Source organism: Haliotis rubra, unplaced genomic scaffold, assembly GCF_003918875.1.
Source record: "Haliotis rubra isolate DU_JTF1 unplaced genomic scaffold, ASM391887v1 Scf401, whole genome shotgun sequence".
Taxonomy (NCBI): Eukaryota; Metazoa; Mollusca; class Gastropoda; order Lepetellida; family Haliotidae; genus Haliotis; species Haliotis rubra.
In genome coordinates, this window is record NW_025767082.1 from 476,864 (window position 1) to 495,198 (window position 18,335).

General features: G+C 40.0%; 1 protein-coding gene across 1 annotated transcript in view; it reads right to left on the bottom strand.

Moving 5' to 3' along the window:
- The window catches only part of LOC124287579 (potassium voltage-gated channel subfamily KQT member 1-like), a 137,506-nt gene that overhangs the window by 31,934 nt on the left and 87,237 nt on the right, over nt 1-18,335 (bottom strand). The window contains exons 7-9 of the mRNA XM_046724068.1: nt 6,896-6,992; nt 6,184-6,312; nt 3,582-3,692 (exon numbers count right to left, since the gene is read on the bottom strand). Coding sequence (XP_046580024.1) covers nt 3,582-3,692; nt 6,184-6,312; nt 6,896-6,992 — 337 coding nt within the window. The remainder of the gene's footprint in view (nt 1-3,581; nt 3,693-6,183; nt 6,313-6,895; nt 6,993-18,335) is intronic.

The following is an 18,335-nucleotide window of genomic DNA, read 5'->3' on the forward strand; positions in this document are numbered from 1 at the left end:
CCTCTAGATCTCCTTTTGCCCCTTGACACACAATTGAGCCTCTCTGATGTTGTCTAACAGTCACATACAGCCTCTAGATCTCCCTTTGTCCCTTGACACACAATTGAGCCTCTCTGATGTTGTCTAACAGTCACATACAGCCTCTAGATCTCCCTTTGCCCCTTGACACACAATTGAGCCTCTCTGATGTTGTCTAACAGTCACATACAGCCTCTAGATCTCTCTTTGCCCCTTGACACACAATTGAGCCTCTCTGATGTTGTCTAACAGTCACATACAGCCTCTAGATCTCCCTTTGCCCCCCTTGACACACATTTGAGCCTCTCTGATGTTGTCTAACAGTCACATACAGCCTCTAGATCTCTCTTTGCCCCTTGTCACACACAATTGAGGCCTGTGATGTTGTCTAACAGTCACATACAGCCTCTAGATCTCTCTTTGCCCCTTGACACACAATTGAGCCTCTGTGATGTTGTCTAACAGTCACATACAGCCTCTAGATCTCTCTTTGCCCCTTGACACACAATTGAGCCTCTGTGATGTTGTCTAACAGTCACATACAGCCTCTAGATCTCTCTTTGCCCCTTGACACACAATTGAGCCTCTCTGATGTTGTCTAACAGTCACATACAGCCTCTAGATCTCTCTTTGCCCCTTGACACACAACTGAGCCTCTGTTATTGTTATACAGTCACCTACAGCCTCTTCACGTCCAGTGTTCCTGCACATTACAGAGAGTAATGGTGTCTCTATCACCTCAGATTATCATGATCCCTCAATAGCTTGTTTACAGACACTACCTCAACAAGCCAGTTATCATTCTACAATTAAATCCATTTGTAACTACTCGTGTCATTCCGCCAAGCCGGATGGCGTCTCTACCCCTCTCGTGGCCATGTTTACGACTGGGCTCTGACCAAGCGCAAACGGGCATGGAGATGAAAATAGTCTAGTACTATTACCAAGAAAAGATAACTCTGAATTTCCAAACATGGCTTATAGAATATCCTATATCCTGTGGGATAAACAGCAATACAGTCATTCCCTTTGTAAATATGTTTCAGTGTTTAAAGTTTCTGATCCTTTAGCTCAAAGTTTATGTTTAAATTGTGCTTTGCATAGTTTAGCGATGTTTCAAACTTCAACGGTGCCGCCATTTTCATGCTTCGAAATGTGTTTTACTACGCTCGATTTGATTGGTTTGCCACGATTCTTGGCAATAATGGCTTACGATAGGGTACGAGTCTTCTTGTAGGTCACGGAAAGAGGCGAGTAGTTACGAATGCAATTAAATCTTGTTCCTGTTACAATTACAGCTTGTGGTAGGATAAGTATGCAGCCAGGCTGAGTGGCAAGATGACAGAAACTGGATAGAACAGGGCTGGCCTCCAGTTTCCATCTTGACAAATCCTCTTCACACCTCTCATCACTGTCACTTACAATGTGAAGATGCTCCCACAAATTCACTTACTGTCTTCAAGGGATACAGCCAGTCTTTTGTCTCTGACACAGAGACTGACCACAAAACTATTCAATGACACAAAACAAATAAACTATTTATGAGGATATGCCATGGTGATTAAGGCATCACACTTGTCATGGAAGGCTTCAAATCAAGGAAATGGCTGGTGGTGTGATTGTGTTGTCAAGCGTGTTAGGCAGAGAGGGTTAACACTTCACAGAGCTTGGCTAATGGAGCAGAGGCATTGCCAAACAAATCCATACACCTTCTGTTCACTCTAACACAATGTACAAAAAGTGAGCATTAGTAAAACAGTGAGTGTGTGTTAGTTAGAAAGTCAGTGAGTGCGTGGGTGGGTGGGTGCCTTTGAGTGAGTGAGAATTACCTACATGACTACATACTGCTGCTAAAGTTAACAAACCCCATTCATCTCACATATGATCCCTTTAGCTTAATGATACATATTCAGCATTCAGCGAAAAATATCTATAATGAAATCTATTTTACTCAGCATACAGTTCAATAACCTTGAACTACAAACTGCTTATAATGCAACCAATCTAATATCATTTAACTAAATATTGCTAATATAGCATCCAGTTAAAATCCCCTTAACTGCTTATTTGTCACTTTGTTTCATTAAGTTAATTATCCCCATTTCAGCATTAGGCTAGATATCCGTGTAACTAAAACCTGCATATTCACCATTCAGTTACATTTCCCTTTAATGAAAAAAAAGAAGCTTTTTAAGCATTCAACTCAAAATAATTTGATTAAATATTGCTTATTCACTGTCCAACACAGTGTCCCTTTAACTTAAACCTTTTCATTTCTATTCTTGTTTTTCTCTAATTTCAAATTTATACAGTATTACCATGACACCACTGGAACTAGTAGCATCAAAATTCAGATTAGCCAAGATGAAATTATAGATGTATATCTTGATCAGTAATGAAATGCTAGGAATCGATAGAGATGTGAATTTGTACCATTCCTGCCACCATGACGCTACTGACAAGGACAGCATGTGTTTTTAGATCCTTTGGAAATCTCAAACTCTTTGAAATCTTGTATCTCTTTGATGTTGAAATTTGCATCAAGGAAGTGATTACATGTGCAGGATATGATGAGATCGGAACAAATCTCAAATTAATCGCTTCATTCCGCATGGAATTAAGTGAAGCTCTCAACAACAAATAGTACTCACTGACAATCTATATTAATCCCCAAAGTAGTCTTGAAACACAGATCCAGAACTTCTGCTTTCACCCTTACAAACTCGGGGCTGAGACCCTATGACTTCTCAAGACATTGACTTGTAACAACCAGTATACAGCAAGCGACATGAAGTAGGATATCATGCTGCATTTAACAAGGATACCCCACTCAGACACAGTATACTGACTAAATCATTCTCGACTGCCAGGCAGAGAAACAAGACTCTTGTAACTCCTGCTGATCCAACATGATGAGGGATCGCACCATTGACCTTCAACTCTTTGAAGGCGAGAAGACAAAGACAAATACTGTATTAAATGTATTCACACAAACCAACACTAACCCATGTTTATCTATTACTCACATTAACCAGCCATGTTTTTACTACTCTTGATTTGCGACACTTCTCAATGTATGGGCCAATCAGATTGCAGTTACAAACCAGTCTCAATGTTATGGCGGGGATATCAACAATATGGTGGCCAGTCCCACAAACTACGATCGTTCAGGTTTTTAGGTGATAGGAGTTATCTTCATTACTCTTTTATTTATTTCAACGATTGACTGGTCTGTGAAGCATTAACAAAAACAAAGGGCAGGTAACTTGAGATGAAGCACACCACGGCAATGGATCCAACCAAAATGGTTACCATGGAGATATAGAAGCTGAATCAAAGTGGGATACGGCCCATGTATCATACACCTGTCTCCTCTCCTCTCTGTATTTCATGGTGACATGAAGCATGTCAGTATTGATGTACTGCAGACTCTTGTGGAACTACTTGTGTATTGTGATTTTTTTCATGTTTAGATCTTAAAACCTGAAAAGTACATTCTATGACAACATCCAGTAAGATTTCTATTAAGGCAAATGTTCTAAGTGATGATTTTTTCAACTTACGGCAGGAAGAGCAAAGAAGGATATTGCAAACACAGCAAAACAGGAGGCAACTATCTTCCCCATCCACGTCTGGGGCACCTTGTCTCCGTAACCTATAGTCATCACAGTAATCTGAAACACACAGCAACATTATCCTTTATATACATCTCAGAAGAAGAACACCTGATTCATTCATATTACTACAGATAAGTGGTCATGGCATGACAGATTAATTGGTCATGAAAAAGGATGTTCTGTGATGTGTCATGTCAGATTATCTATAGTCTCATGAAGGAATTGGGTGCTTTGTAACTTTTGTCATCACATATTAACAACAGTCCTATGAAAAACTCCAAGAAGTCTTCAACTTGTTATAATTTAGTACTTTGAAGTCTACACAGATTCCCAAACGTTGGTTGGTTGAGAGAGCGATCATGTGATCTAAATTTCAAGGTTCTTTTCCCTTGAACCCTTCAAATCGTTCATACGTGTGTAAACATCGTTCATACGTGTGTGAACGTTTTCGAGCCGATCTTGGTCATGTGAACTTTTGCCGGAACTACTTTCCAGGTTTTCCCCAGGATACTCGCTGTCCAGCTTGACGTAAACAAAATAAATCATATGCATTCACACTACTTTTAATTTATACATATCACTTACTTGTTTTTGTATGTAACAAAAAGCACCAACTGAGCACAGTTTTGCAAAAATCTGACTGACAACGCGTCGACAACAAGTCCCAACCAGTGCGACCTAATTTTCAAATTTCCGCTATAGTTTCAAGGAACCCAAATGATCTTGCTGCATTTGGTGATGCCAATTTAGTGAGCGATCCTGTTTCAAGTCACCCCAATTTTGGCAATGTCACTTCTTCACGACCAAACAGATTTCCAATTGCCGAGCATTGTTCCTTATTACAAGAGTTTAATCTCTCGCGGTTTGCGGGTTCTGCCCCGTGATCTGTTTAAAAACTGCTGATTAAATTTCACAATAAACAGTCACAAATAAATAGAATACACCAACGAGATCTGCTTCCTATTCGCCACGCCGCACAACTTCGAAGTCGGTCAGTGTATTATTACGCAGTCAAACGAATCCATCATAGTTTTATAGGTACAATAACAGTTTGTTAAAATGATATTGTTATTGATATTTGTTTCTGTTTGATAATTTTATTGATGTTATGCTTATTAACAGAATTGAATATGAACAGAATGATATTACAACATTTTACAGGTATTAAAACACATCACTGTAAACAATGATCATGTAGAAGTGGGTAAAAAACGTATGTGTAAACATCAAAGTGCGAAATTATAAGAATTGAATGTCACTTTGTGTGTTTGCACTGAAAAATGAACGATGTCAAAGCGTTGTTCAAACTCTCGTGTGAACAACTGGCTTTGACATCGATCCTGCGTGTGTTTTGTTGATGCTACCGTGGAACAGCACCTTCATATTTGATGGACTTAGTACCAGTGGAGAGTACTTTAATCAAATCAGAGACCATATAATACAATGGTCTCTGGTTGTGATGTGGATGTGTATTGCATTGTTACTATGAGCATTGTGTTGATAGGATAATAATCAGGGAGAATCATGGATTAGAGCCAATGATCATTGAATCCTGGTGCAACTAGGGGAGGCAGCCTTCACAGTGAATTCCAGTGCCTCAGACAACAAGTCCTTTAGTCCCCTAGCTGTGTGTGGAAACAAGAGTGGACCCATGAAGGTCCAGGTTACAACTGGTTTCAGCACCCCATGCTTGTCTTAAGATGCAACTAACAGGATCGGGTGGTCAGGCTCGCTGACACATGTAATTGTATCCCAATTGTGTAGATTGATGCTCATGCTGTTTATCACTGGATTGTGAGGTCCAGACTCAATTATTTACAGACCGCCGCCATATAGCTGGAATATTGCTGAGTGCAGCATAAAACAATCAACCAACCAACCAACAGGAGTGTGACAAATAAAAGGCAGTATTTTTGAAGATATATGTAATGGAACTTATCATGCTGACTTAACAATTTTTTTCACTTAAAAACACAGATGTCTGCAATATAAATATAAAAATAACCCTTAATACATTTAGGTGTCTTGTTCTGGGGAAACGTTGTGATATTGTTTCAGTAACCTCCTGATTCTAATACATGAGTCTGGAAGTCTCGGTCTCCCTCCAGATGACCTTTACCAAGGAATATGATACACAGTTGCTTCAACCAAGTTTTTGTTTGTTTTATAATGCTGCACTCAACAATATTAAAGCTATATCGCAGCAGTCTGTCAATAATCAAAGTCTGGACCAGATAATCCAGTGATCAACATCATGAGCATCCATCTATACAGTTGGGATATGATGACATGTGTCAACCAATGACCACCCGATGCAGTTAGTTGACACTTATGGCAAGCATTTTCTGCTGAAGACCAATTCTACCGACGTGAAGATCATTGTGTTAGCAATATTCCAGCAATACCATGACAGGGAACACCAGAAATGGGCTTCACACATTGTACCCATGTGGGGAATCAAACCTGGAGCTTTGTCGTGATGAGTGAATGCTTCAACCACTAGGCTACCCCACATCTTCACCGGTCTACAACCAAGCTGCCGACTCACCACTCCCCACCAGAGGGCATCTGCATAGCTGGAGAAGTCTTTCCGGCCATCCTCTCGCTCCGCCAGATACACAAAGTAGGAAGAAAATATAAGGCCCAGGAATCCTATATACAGTGTTGTAATTAACTCCTGAAACATGAAACATGAAACATTAGGGAAAATGTCATCAATGTCTATAAAATCGTGAATTAGTTCTAGACTGGTGTCAGGTATTACCAAACAAGTCACTATTGCTGATTATATTTCTAATTTCCAAACATTTTTCTTACACTGTGATCATCTTTTACTTTGCAGGTACTATTATGGAAGGGTGTTGGAACATACAAGATGAGAATCTGTCTTCATCTCAACTGGGGATCTTGTTTGATCATTGAAATTTTTCAGAAGATGTGTTTATCAGACTGAAAGAAAGGATCCCTTCAGGAAGAAAATGCAATTGTCATGCTTGTCATGATTCCTGGAGGAACCTAGTCATTATTACAAGTTATCAACATTCATACAGTGTTGTGGTGAGTGAGCTCACGAGAACCCTTGTCCGGGGCAAGCACAGGGTAATGATGCTCCCACAGACTGTGACATAATATTGTAATAATTATGTGTGGCATTCCAACATGGTAATCCACTAACTTCTAAAAACTCTTCCACCTGACAAATATTCCCTTGATTAGCAACAAATATTGATCAGATTTTATTCAATAATGTTTTTACGTACCTGTCTATGTAGATATATTACAGAACCTAGTAGACGCCAGGTGCCGCCCTGTCGGTCCACGTGCAACATACGCAGAATCTGCAGGAACCTCACTCCTCTGTAAACAAGAGATCACAGATGTATATGCAATGATCATGTACAGTACACTGTGTGATGTACCAGAAGGTGGTGCACGACACGCAGCAGTGACGGTCTGTGATACACACCATGATATATTGCATGTCTCTTGCACATGTAATTTTTCCTTAACCTGAATACACATGAACCCATATCTGGTGGCCATAGAAACATGGTTTGATTCCTGACATGGGTACACCATCTGATTCCCATTCCTGATGTCCTCCACAGGTGTAGTGCTGGGGCTCCTTTCACGAAAAAACCTTTACTAAGGTTAGCCTTAACTCCCATTCTTTAACATTGCACTAAGGTTACCTTAGTGACTTACGATCACCTTAGTGCTTTGTGAAAGGAGGCCCAGGGCTGCACAAAGCAATCTTAGCGCTAAGGTGATCATATCTCCCATACCTAACACATAGACTTACTACGGTAGTCTTAGCTGCTAAGGTGATCATATCTCCATACCTTAACATAGACTTACGGTAGTCTTTGGCTAAGGTGATCATATCTCCCATACCTTAACATAGACTTACGGTAGTCTTATGGTTAAGGTGATCATATCTCCCATACCTTAACATAGACTTACGGTAGTCTTGGTTAAGGTGACCATATCTCCCATACCTTAACATAGACTTACACGGTAGCAACCTTAAGCTAAGGTGATCATATCTCCCATACCTTAACATAGACTTTACTGGGCTAGTTGCTTTGTACAATGGCAACCTGGGCTGCACAAAGCTGTACTGGTCAGGTGATCATATCTCCCATACCTTAACACAGACTTAACATAGTTGCACAAAGCTTACGGTAGTACTGTTGCTTTGTACAATGGCAAGGTGATACTGGTATCTCCCATACCTTAACATAGACTTACGGTAGTCTTACTTACTAATGGTGCTATGGTTGCTTTGTAGGTGATCAGGTGATCATATCCCATACCTTAACATAGACTTACTACTGGGCTATGGTGCTTGTACAATGGCAACCTGGGTTGCACAAAGCTGTACTGGTCAGGTGTGATCACCTTATCTCCCATACCTTAACATAGACTTTACGGTAGCTATGGTTGCTTTGTACAATGGCAACCTGGGCTGCCTAAAAGGTGATCATATCTCCCATACCTTAACATAGACTTACTATGGTAGCTAAAGCTGTGTACAATGGCAACCTATAGGTTGCTTTGTACAATGGCAACCTGGAGTTGCACAAAGCTGTACTGGTCAGGTATCTCCCATACCTTAACATAACACTGGGTAGACTTACTACTGGTGATCATATCTCCCATACCAATGGCAACTAAAGCTGTAGATCATACTCCCATACCTTAACACAGTGGTGCTATGTAGCTTTGGTACAATGGCAACCTGGGTTGCACTAAACAACTGGTTAAGGTGATCATATCTCCCATACCTTAACACAGACTTACGGCTATGGTTGCTTTGTACAATGGCAACCTGGGTTGCACAAAGCTTAGTACAATGGCAACCTGGGTTGCACAAAAGGTGATCATATCTCCCATACCTTAACACAGACTTACTACTGGCTATGGTTGCTTTGTACAATGGCAACCTAGACTTAAGCTGTACTGGTCTGGGTGATCATATCTCCCATACCTTAACACAGACTTACGGTAGTCTTAGCGCTAAGGTGATCATATCTCCCATACCTTAACATAGACTTGCTAATGGTTTGTAGTCTTAGTACAAGGTGATCATATCTCCCATACCTTAACATAGACTTACGGTAGCTTTGTACAATGGCAACCTTACAAAGCTGTGCTTATCTCCCATGGTAAGGTGACCATATCTCCCATACCTTAACATAGACTTACTACGGCTATGGTTGCTTTGTACAATGGCAAGCTAAGGTGATCATATCTCCCATACCTTAACCTTGCTATGGGCTTTGTACAATGGCAAGTGCACAAAGCTGTACTGGTCAGGTGATCATATCTCCCATACCTTAACACAGACTTACTAATGGCGCTATAGTTGCTTTGTACAATGGCAACCTGGGTTGCACAAAGCTGTACTGGTCAGGTGATCATATCTCCCATACCTTAACACAGACTTACTACTGGCGCTATGGTTGCTTTGTACAATGGCAACCTGGGCTGCACAAAGCTGTACTGGTTAGGTGATCATATCTCCCATACCTTAACACAGACTTACTAATGGCGCTATGGTTGCTTTGTACAATGGCAACCTGGGTTGCACAAAGCTGTACTGGTTAGGTGATTGTATCTCCCATATTTCAACAAAGATTCATGACACTCATAGATATAACACTGAAATTGCTTTGTGCAACATGCTCAAGGGACATGGTTAAAAGCAATAAAACTACACTCACTCACTCAAGTTCGAGTGATATAAATTTGCCATGGCCCTACACTAGGGAGACTGGATCATAGTTGATATATTAACAAACAGTCCTATAAAGAATAATGTTTACTACTTCTGAATCGGAAAGAACTTAGAATAAGATATTACTTCTAATGTTCTAACAGACCGTTTTATCACTAAAGAATATTCTCATATTTCCTTGAGTACAGCATCACATTACACCTAATGCCCACACCTCTCTAAGGAATCAAGTATTTTGGAAACAAAATATTTTTTGAGTATTTTGTGCAGAAAAATAACATTGTATCAACAAACTTGGTCAATAAATATTTGAAACAGAGGACAAACCATCCCTAGATTAATGATTTACCATTGACACTGTATTTCCTGTACTAATTAGGCCTTGTTTTATATGCAGAGATTAAGATTATGATGGGTAATATCTCATTAACAAAAACACCTTCAAGTCATCATCCCCTATATTAGGTTCACCTCCTCTATACAACAGACTTTTTAAAAATGCATCTACTTTAATGAAGAAAAATATAGTAATACGAGTGTGAAGATCGTGATGGAGCAGGAATGTCATCCTTGTCATGTGAGAAGAGCTGATGATGTATTTAAGACCGATGATGCTGTCAGTAAATTATAGATGTTTGACTGCTGCGTCCTAACTAGCACACATCAGCAGGCTAATGGTTGCTCTCATGGCATGGTGTTACTGACAGAACGAAGCCAATTCATCATTCATTATATCAGCTTTTAGTAGTACACTACATACTGGTCTGTGCTCCACCCTCAGGTAGAGAGGCTTAAATTGGAAATCTTAAAATGTTCATCATTCTCCGTAATGAATTTCCACAATGTTCCCCATGAATATTTTGTGTGATATGTATAAAACGTTTGTTTGAAAGATGATCATATCAATTATAATTCTAATAAATGATTAAATTTCCGCTTTCTCAACATTTAGGTCATTTGTTTCCATGGTAACACAGGAAGGTAAAACTGGATATAAAATTACTGTTGGGATGAGTACCAAGAGTTGAAATGATGAAATTAAGGAAAAATCTAAAATACCACAAAAAGAAAATTTAACAACATTTTCATCTGAACATATTTTATGAATGATGTACATTTTTTTCTCTGATAAAAAAAAGAAGTTAAAGAACTGACAATTATTTCACCTGACTATAGTAAATATCTCTTATCATGAAAGAAGCAGGTCTCTTGAAGCAAAATGCAAAAGGTCTTCACCAAACTGAACATTCTCTAAAGATATCATATGTTTTAGTCAATTTGACACTGACTTGTCAACAAACGTATTTTGAAAAGGCCGTAACAAATCAAGATATCATCTTTCCAAACATTTTCCCCTTTAACTTGAAGATGATACTTTTTAAAAAAAAATTATGCAGCATTTATTCTGAGTATTTTAACATTTTCCTTCCATTGTTGGTACGGGTCTCTCTCAGTTCATCTCAAATCTAAAATAGACAAAATTGTTAACACTGCAAGTAAAATTGCTGGAGTCAGATTTGAATGTTTATTATCAATATATGAGCGGCAAATCGTGAATCAAGCTGTCAAAATTATATCCTACCGTACTCACTTCTTAAATTCGGAATACAACCTCCTCCCTTCAGGCCGCCGCTACAAAGTTCCAATTGTGAAAACTAAGAGAGCCCGTACATCCTTTATTCCAAGTACCATATCTCTCTTAAACAAATTTAAAGATACCTAAATCAATGAATTTATGTAAATATGTTTTGTATCTCTCTGATGTGTCAGTAGCTCTGCTGATGTAACACAAATTCCTGAAAACTATTATTCTATTCTATTCTATACAGTAAATACTTTGGTGAGTACAGAGACTGGTTCATCTTGGCTGTTGACCCCGCTATGCACACTTGGAAAGGCATTCTGCAATTTCTTCAAGCTCATTCTCCAAGTGTTGCTAAATGACAAACTTTGAGAGAAATGTCTGTGAATTAAGATGTTGCCTTCATGAATGAATGTCATGCCATGACAGAGTAACTGGAATAGACTTGAGTCAGTTTAGTTTTACACCGCACTCAGCAATATTCCAGCAATATGGCAGGTAACAGACCTGAAGAATCAGATGCTCCTTTACATTCTCTTGAGTTGTAAATATCAGAATCATCCATCAGCTTGGTCTCTGCTGCCACTTATTCACAAAACATTACTGTAATTGTAGTTATTTTTGTGTGGGATTAATTTTCGCGTTTTTAGCGCAAAAAGATCGTGCGTCAATAATCATACCATGTTAAATATTCATGGTCAAGTCATGACAAATACTCAAGTAGGAACAACATGCAACTTGTTTATTCTCTGTCACAAGTCACAATGTTGACACAAGTATAGTCCCACACCTCTCTCTGATTGTTTTAGTAAACATGATTCAGTTATGGCGGCTAGCTTTGATCATTGCATGTCTATCGGTTGGGAAAACCTTGTGATGGATACCATCACTCAGGTGTTTGAAATGCGCAAAAAAACAACTGCGCTAACAGGTCTTTTGTGAACTTTCCACGAAAATTGCACACCGTGAAAATATATACGATTACAGTATTTAGAGTTTGTCAAATTAGTAAATATTATTGTAGTTGTAGAAAGTGATAGTTGAAATGTCTGCAGTGGCTATGTTAGAGCCCACGTGAGCATATGATGGTGCTATCACAATGTCTGTGAAGAGTCACGACTTATGTGTGTAGTTCAGTTTGTCTTGAAATCAATAACAAAAATGTCACACAAAGGTGGGTTGATAATAACATCATATTTAACAGTTGATATAAACATTGCTTGTTATTATTAAGAAAAATAGCACCACAGTCACTGAAATCTTTTGAATATTTTGTCAACAGTGTAAAATGTCCAAAACTTAAAAATCTGTTGATAGCATTGTTAAATCTAATGATTTGAATAATATATGAAATCATCAAAAGGCGAACCATGCAAAAGTTAAACTTCCTCAGTCTCTCATTTCCAGAGAAGAAGAAGTTGACAGAGTCTGTATGACTTGGGAGTATGCATATATATGGGCATGGTCAAAACAAAGTAAAAATTGTAATGCTCAAACCCTAAACGAAGCAAGCCTAGATTTGTTCTCAGATGCACGATCCCTCCTCTCACTGGGGCTCCTTTTGATTTATATAGAGTTATCTATTTCTATCAAAATTATATTTTGTCAGAGACTAAGCATTAGCCTGTACACATGGTTGACGACATAATATTGTTTAACGACAAAACGATAAAACTCCATGGTTGCACCACAAATCAGTAATGTTCCCATTTCTTTCTGACAACAACCTCATTGCTTTTGACTTATTCATGTTCAGTGTATGCATGATCAAATGATTATATAATATGTGTATCAAATTATTTGATTGTTTTCTGGTAAAACAATTACCTCTAAGAAATCTTGAGACCCGTGAAGATCCGGGGTAGAATAGGTCTTCAGCAACCCATGCTTGCCACAAAAGGCGACTATGCTTGTCGTAAGAGGCGACTAACGGGATCGGGTGGTCAGGCTCGCTAACTTGGTTGACACATGTCATCGGTTCCCAATTGCGCAGATCGATGCTCATGCTGTTGATCACTGGATTGTCTGGTCCAGACTCGATTATTTACAGACTGCCGTCATATAGCTGTAATATATTGCTGAGTGCAGCGTAAAACTCAACTCACTCACTCACTAAGAAATCTTGACTTGGACATTGTCTACTGAGATGGAGTAATACAAGGTAATATACACATACATTATGCAGAGCTCTACAAGTCTTAATTGGTCTAGTCCAATAAATCCATTTCAGCATGAAATAGGCTTTATGATAGTTTCCTAGTCTACGTGTAGATGTTGTTGATTAAATGAACAAATACAGTACTAGGAATAGACGACGCCAGAGCTCACTGTCTCTAGTTTCATTAGCCCAGGTTCCCATCACAGCTAATGGTGCTTCTGTTGTTGTCTTATCTAACATAAGATAACATAACATAACATTATTCTTATTATGGCTATTCTGATCAAGAAATGTCCAATCAGGTTGAGAGTTATTTTCATACTGATTTGATATTACTTGTCAGTTTCCTTAAACCTTACGAAAAAATAATCACAATTTATGAAAAGGAGTTATAATTGCATGAAATAATGGCTTAGCAATGAGCGCAAAGTGAAACCAGTTAAAATCGACATCTATAACTTCCCTTAAGTAGGCAGCAATGAAGAAAAAACACTTCTCCCATGTGTAATACATTTCCATTTATAAAATGTCATTAATCTCTCAGTATTCCAAATGCACAAGCACTGAAGCCACATTTAATAGCCTTGTGTTTGCTAATGTCTCCATAACTGAATCAGTACATCTACCATCCCATTCCCAGCGACTGATCCACCATTACCTCTCCACTGGGTTGCTGTTCCAGCATCCTCCCCTTGGGGAAAAATGTAAAACCTAGAGCTAGGAACAAGGCATGTGCATCACTTGAGGTTTTACATTTATCAAACTTATGAACCATGTAAATGCAAGGTATATCTGAAAGAATGGTAAAACATTGTGGAACCCACTACTGAAACAATGCAGTAGGCTTTGATGAAAGTGTAACCAAGCCTAAAACCTCTTACTAAATGTTGTATCTCTCAGCAGGCTACAGTGTGGTGGCAACTTGCCTACAGTACTGGAGGAGGCAAGAGTGGTAGCAGGATGAATCAACCTTACCACCCAGAATGAACCACCAGTACATCTCCCTCACCACCCAGAATGAACCACCAGTACATCTCCCTCACCACCCAGAATGAACCACCAGTACATCTCCCTCACCACCCAGAATGAACCACCAGTACATCTCCCTCACCATGCAGAATGAACCACCAGTACATCTCCCTCACCACCCAGAATGAAGCACCAGTACATCTCCCTCACCCAGAATGAACCACCAGTACATCTCCCTCACCACCCAGAATGAAGCACCAGAATAAAACCACCAGTATATATCTCCATTTTATCACCAAAACTGTGTTCCACAGGAGATAGAGATGAACCACCAGTATATCAATGCCCTGACAATGCCATGTACTTGATGACGTCCACCACACCAGAATGAATGTTCACCAGTATAGAATCTCACCCTCGTGTCTTCTGATATCAAATATATCAACACCGTTGATAAAAGTAGAAAATATCCTCAGCAAATGAACCAACCAGAAATAATTCTCTATATCACCACCCAGAATCCCTCACCACCCCAGAATGAACCACCAGTATATCAATCTCCCTTATATCCCTCACCACCCAGAATGAACCACCAGTATATCAATCTTCCTTATATCCCCACACCACCCAGAATAAAACCAGTATATCAATCTCCTTATATATCCCCATACCACCCAGAATGAACCACCAGTATATCAATCTCCCTTATATCCCCCACCACCCAGAATAAACACACCAGTATATCAATCTCCCTTATATCCCCAACACCACCCAGAATAAACCACCAGTATATCAATCTCCCTTATATTCCTATATATCCCCTCACCACCCAGAATAAACCACCAGTATATCAATCTCCCTTATATCCCCACACCACCCAGAATGAACCACCAGTATATCAATCTCCCTTATATCCCCCACACCACCCAGAATAAACCACCAGTATATCAATCTCCCTTATATCCCCACCACCCAGAATAAACCACCAGTATATCAATCTCCCTTATATCCCCACACCACCCAGAATGAACCACCAGTATATCAATCTTCCTTATATCCCCCACACCACCCAGAATAAACCACCAGTATATCAATCTCCCTTATATCCCCACACCACCCAGAATAAACCACCAGTATATCAATCTCCCTTATATCCCCCACACCACCCAGAATGAACCACCAGTATATCAATCTCCATTATATCCCCCACACCACCCAGAATGAACCACCAGTATATCAATCTCCCTTATATCCCCACACCACCCAGAATAAACCACCAGTATATCAATCTCCCTTATATCCCCCACACCACCCAGAATAAACCACCAGTATATCAATCTCCCTTATATCCCCCATACCACCTAGAATGTCAAAATGAACCACCAGTATATCAACCTACCTTATATCCCCCATACCACCCAGAATGAAGCTCCAGCATATTGACCTCCCTTCACAGAATGAACCACCAGTTTAACTACCTCATTACCTAGAATGAACTACTGGTATATCTTTGTCTCTGCCGAGAATGAACTACTGGAATATCTTTGTCTCTGCCGAGAATGAACTACTGGTATATCTTTGTCTCTGCCGAGAATGAACTACTGGTATATCTTTGTCTCTGCCGAGAATGAACTACTGGTATATCTTTGTCTCTGCCGAGAATGAACTACTGGTATATCTTTGTCTCTGCCGAGAATGAACTACTGCCGAGAATGAACTACTGGTATATCTTTGTCTCTACTGGGTATATGTCTCTGAATGAATATGGTTTATCTCTGTCCGCCGAGAATGAACTACTGGTATATCTTTGTCTCTGCCGAAGAATGAACTACTGGTATATCTTTGTCTCTGCCGATATCTTTGAATGAACAACTGGAATGATCTTTGGTATATCTTTGTCTCTGCTGAATATCTTTGTCTCTGCCGAGAATGAACTACTGGTATATCTTTGTCTCTCTGAACTACTGGTATATCTTTGTCTCTGCCGAGAATGAACTACTGGTATATCTTTGTCTCTCTGCCGAGAATGAACTACTGGTATATCTTTGTCTCTGCTTTGAGAGAATGAACTACTGGTATATCTTTGTCTCTGCCGAGGAATGAACTACTGGTATATCTCCTGCCGAGAATTTGTCTCTGCCGAGAATGAACTACTGGTATATCTTTGTCTCTGCCGAGGAATGAACTACTGGTATATCTTTGTCTCGAGGGAATGAACTACTGGAGTATATCTTTGTCTCTGCCGTGAATGAACTACTGGTATATCTTTGTCTCTGCCGAGAATGAACTACTGGTATATCTTTGTCTCTGCCGAGAATGAACTACTGGTATATCTTTGTCTCTGCCGAGAATGAACTACTGGTATATCTTTGTCTCGAGAATGCCGTATATCTTTGTCTCTGCCGGAGAATGAACTACTGGTATATCTGCGTTTATTCTGCCGAATTTGTCTCTACCGAGGAATGAACTACTGGTATATCTTTGTCTCTGGTCACTGCCGAGAATGAACTATGATATCTCTCTGCCGAGAATGAACTACTATATCTTTGTCTCTGCCGAGAATGAACTACTGGTATATCTTTGTCTCTGCCGAGAATGAACTTCTGGTATATCTTTGTCTCTGCCGAGAATGAACTACTCATATCTCTAACTCCTTGCCCTAGATTTAACTAGCAGTAGCTGATAACAGTAATGATGTTATATCACTCCTCCCGGATGGCATAAATCCCCTGACTCTCCTTGACATCCAAATCGCTTATACAACCAGGGCTAGAATTACGTTCTTACAGTATGTCAGTCTATATCGTACTGTAGTATATCAAATGATCACTGGTCTTCAACTGGTTATGTTTTTGGCACTGTTAAAAACATAGGTCACTCACATAAAAAAACAAACACAAGTAAGAGTATAGAGATTGATTCACAAAGTTATTATTCTGTAAACTGGGGAAAAGTTCCATAGATTTGTCATTTGTCAAATTAACAAAGGAAATCAGTACTTTTATCAAGGTATATAGACTAGGCACATAAAGAAACTGTGCATACAAAAATTTAAAATCTAAATTTATCAAACCTGTGTAGACACATAAGGATTTAAACTCAGAGATTAGTGACATGTATCCAACATGCATGCACGTGCCACGTTCCGTGATGTCAGTGGGTTCGTCCTTGAGACGTTGTTGCACGTGCATTCCGGGAAAGAGAAACAGAGCAAATGAATGCCACACAATACTGTCACTTTGGAAAGCTCAACCCTTGCCCTTGCGATCGTTCAAAAAATTAAACGGCTATTGAAACGCATAGCATGCCAAGGCTCACGTCTGCACAACATCATGAGGCCATTGGGATGGTCCATGGGGAATGTCTCAACAACAAGTGGTTGCACATTTCCACTGCCACCGAACACCATTTCTGCACTGGTGAGACGCTACCAGAACACAAATGACGTCATCGACACACGCTCTGGACGTCCACGTGTAACAACGCCAAGACAGGACAGATGGATAAGGGTGACCCATCTTCGCCACAGGTTTCAGACTGCAGTGATGACTGCCCGAACCATCCCAGGACTTCGCCGTATACACCCCAACACAGTTCGACAACGTTTATGTCATCACTGGATCAGACCACGACGTCCCGCCATACAGCCTATCCTGACACAACGTCATCGACAAGCTCGCCGAATGGGGTGCCGAAATCATGTCCGCAGACCCTTGTTTGGTGGAGAAATGTTGTTTTACAGATGAGTCCAGGTTTAACATTTCCCATAGTGATGGACGTCAACGTGCCTATAGACGCTGGCTGGGGAGAACGTTATGCACAGGCCTGTGTCTTGGAGAGGAATCGCTTTTGGTGGTGGTTCCGTGATGATTTGGGGTGGAATAACAGCGCCAAAGAACTCCTTTGGTGATTGTTCAGGGCAACTTAACTGGTGTGGGCTACAGGGATCAGATTCTTCGACCTGTGGCAATTCCTTTCTGCAACGTCATGGCCCTGGGTTAACATTCCAACAGGACAATGCCTGCTCCTCATACGGCAAGAGAGTTGCTATGGATTTCTTGCAACACCACAACGTTGACTTACTGCCTTGGCCTGCAAATTCACCGGATCTCTCCCGATAGAGCATGTTTGGGACGAGATGGATCGACGTCACGCCGTCTTCCTCATCCGCCAGATAACGTCCTTGACCTTGCAACAGAACTTGAGAGAATCTGGCGTGACATCCCACAAGCCTTCCTTTGCACGCTTGAT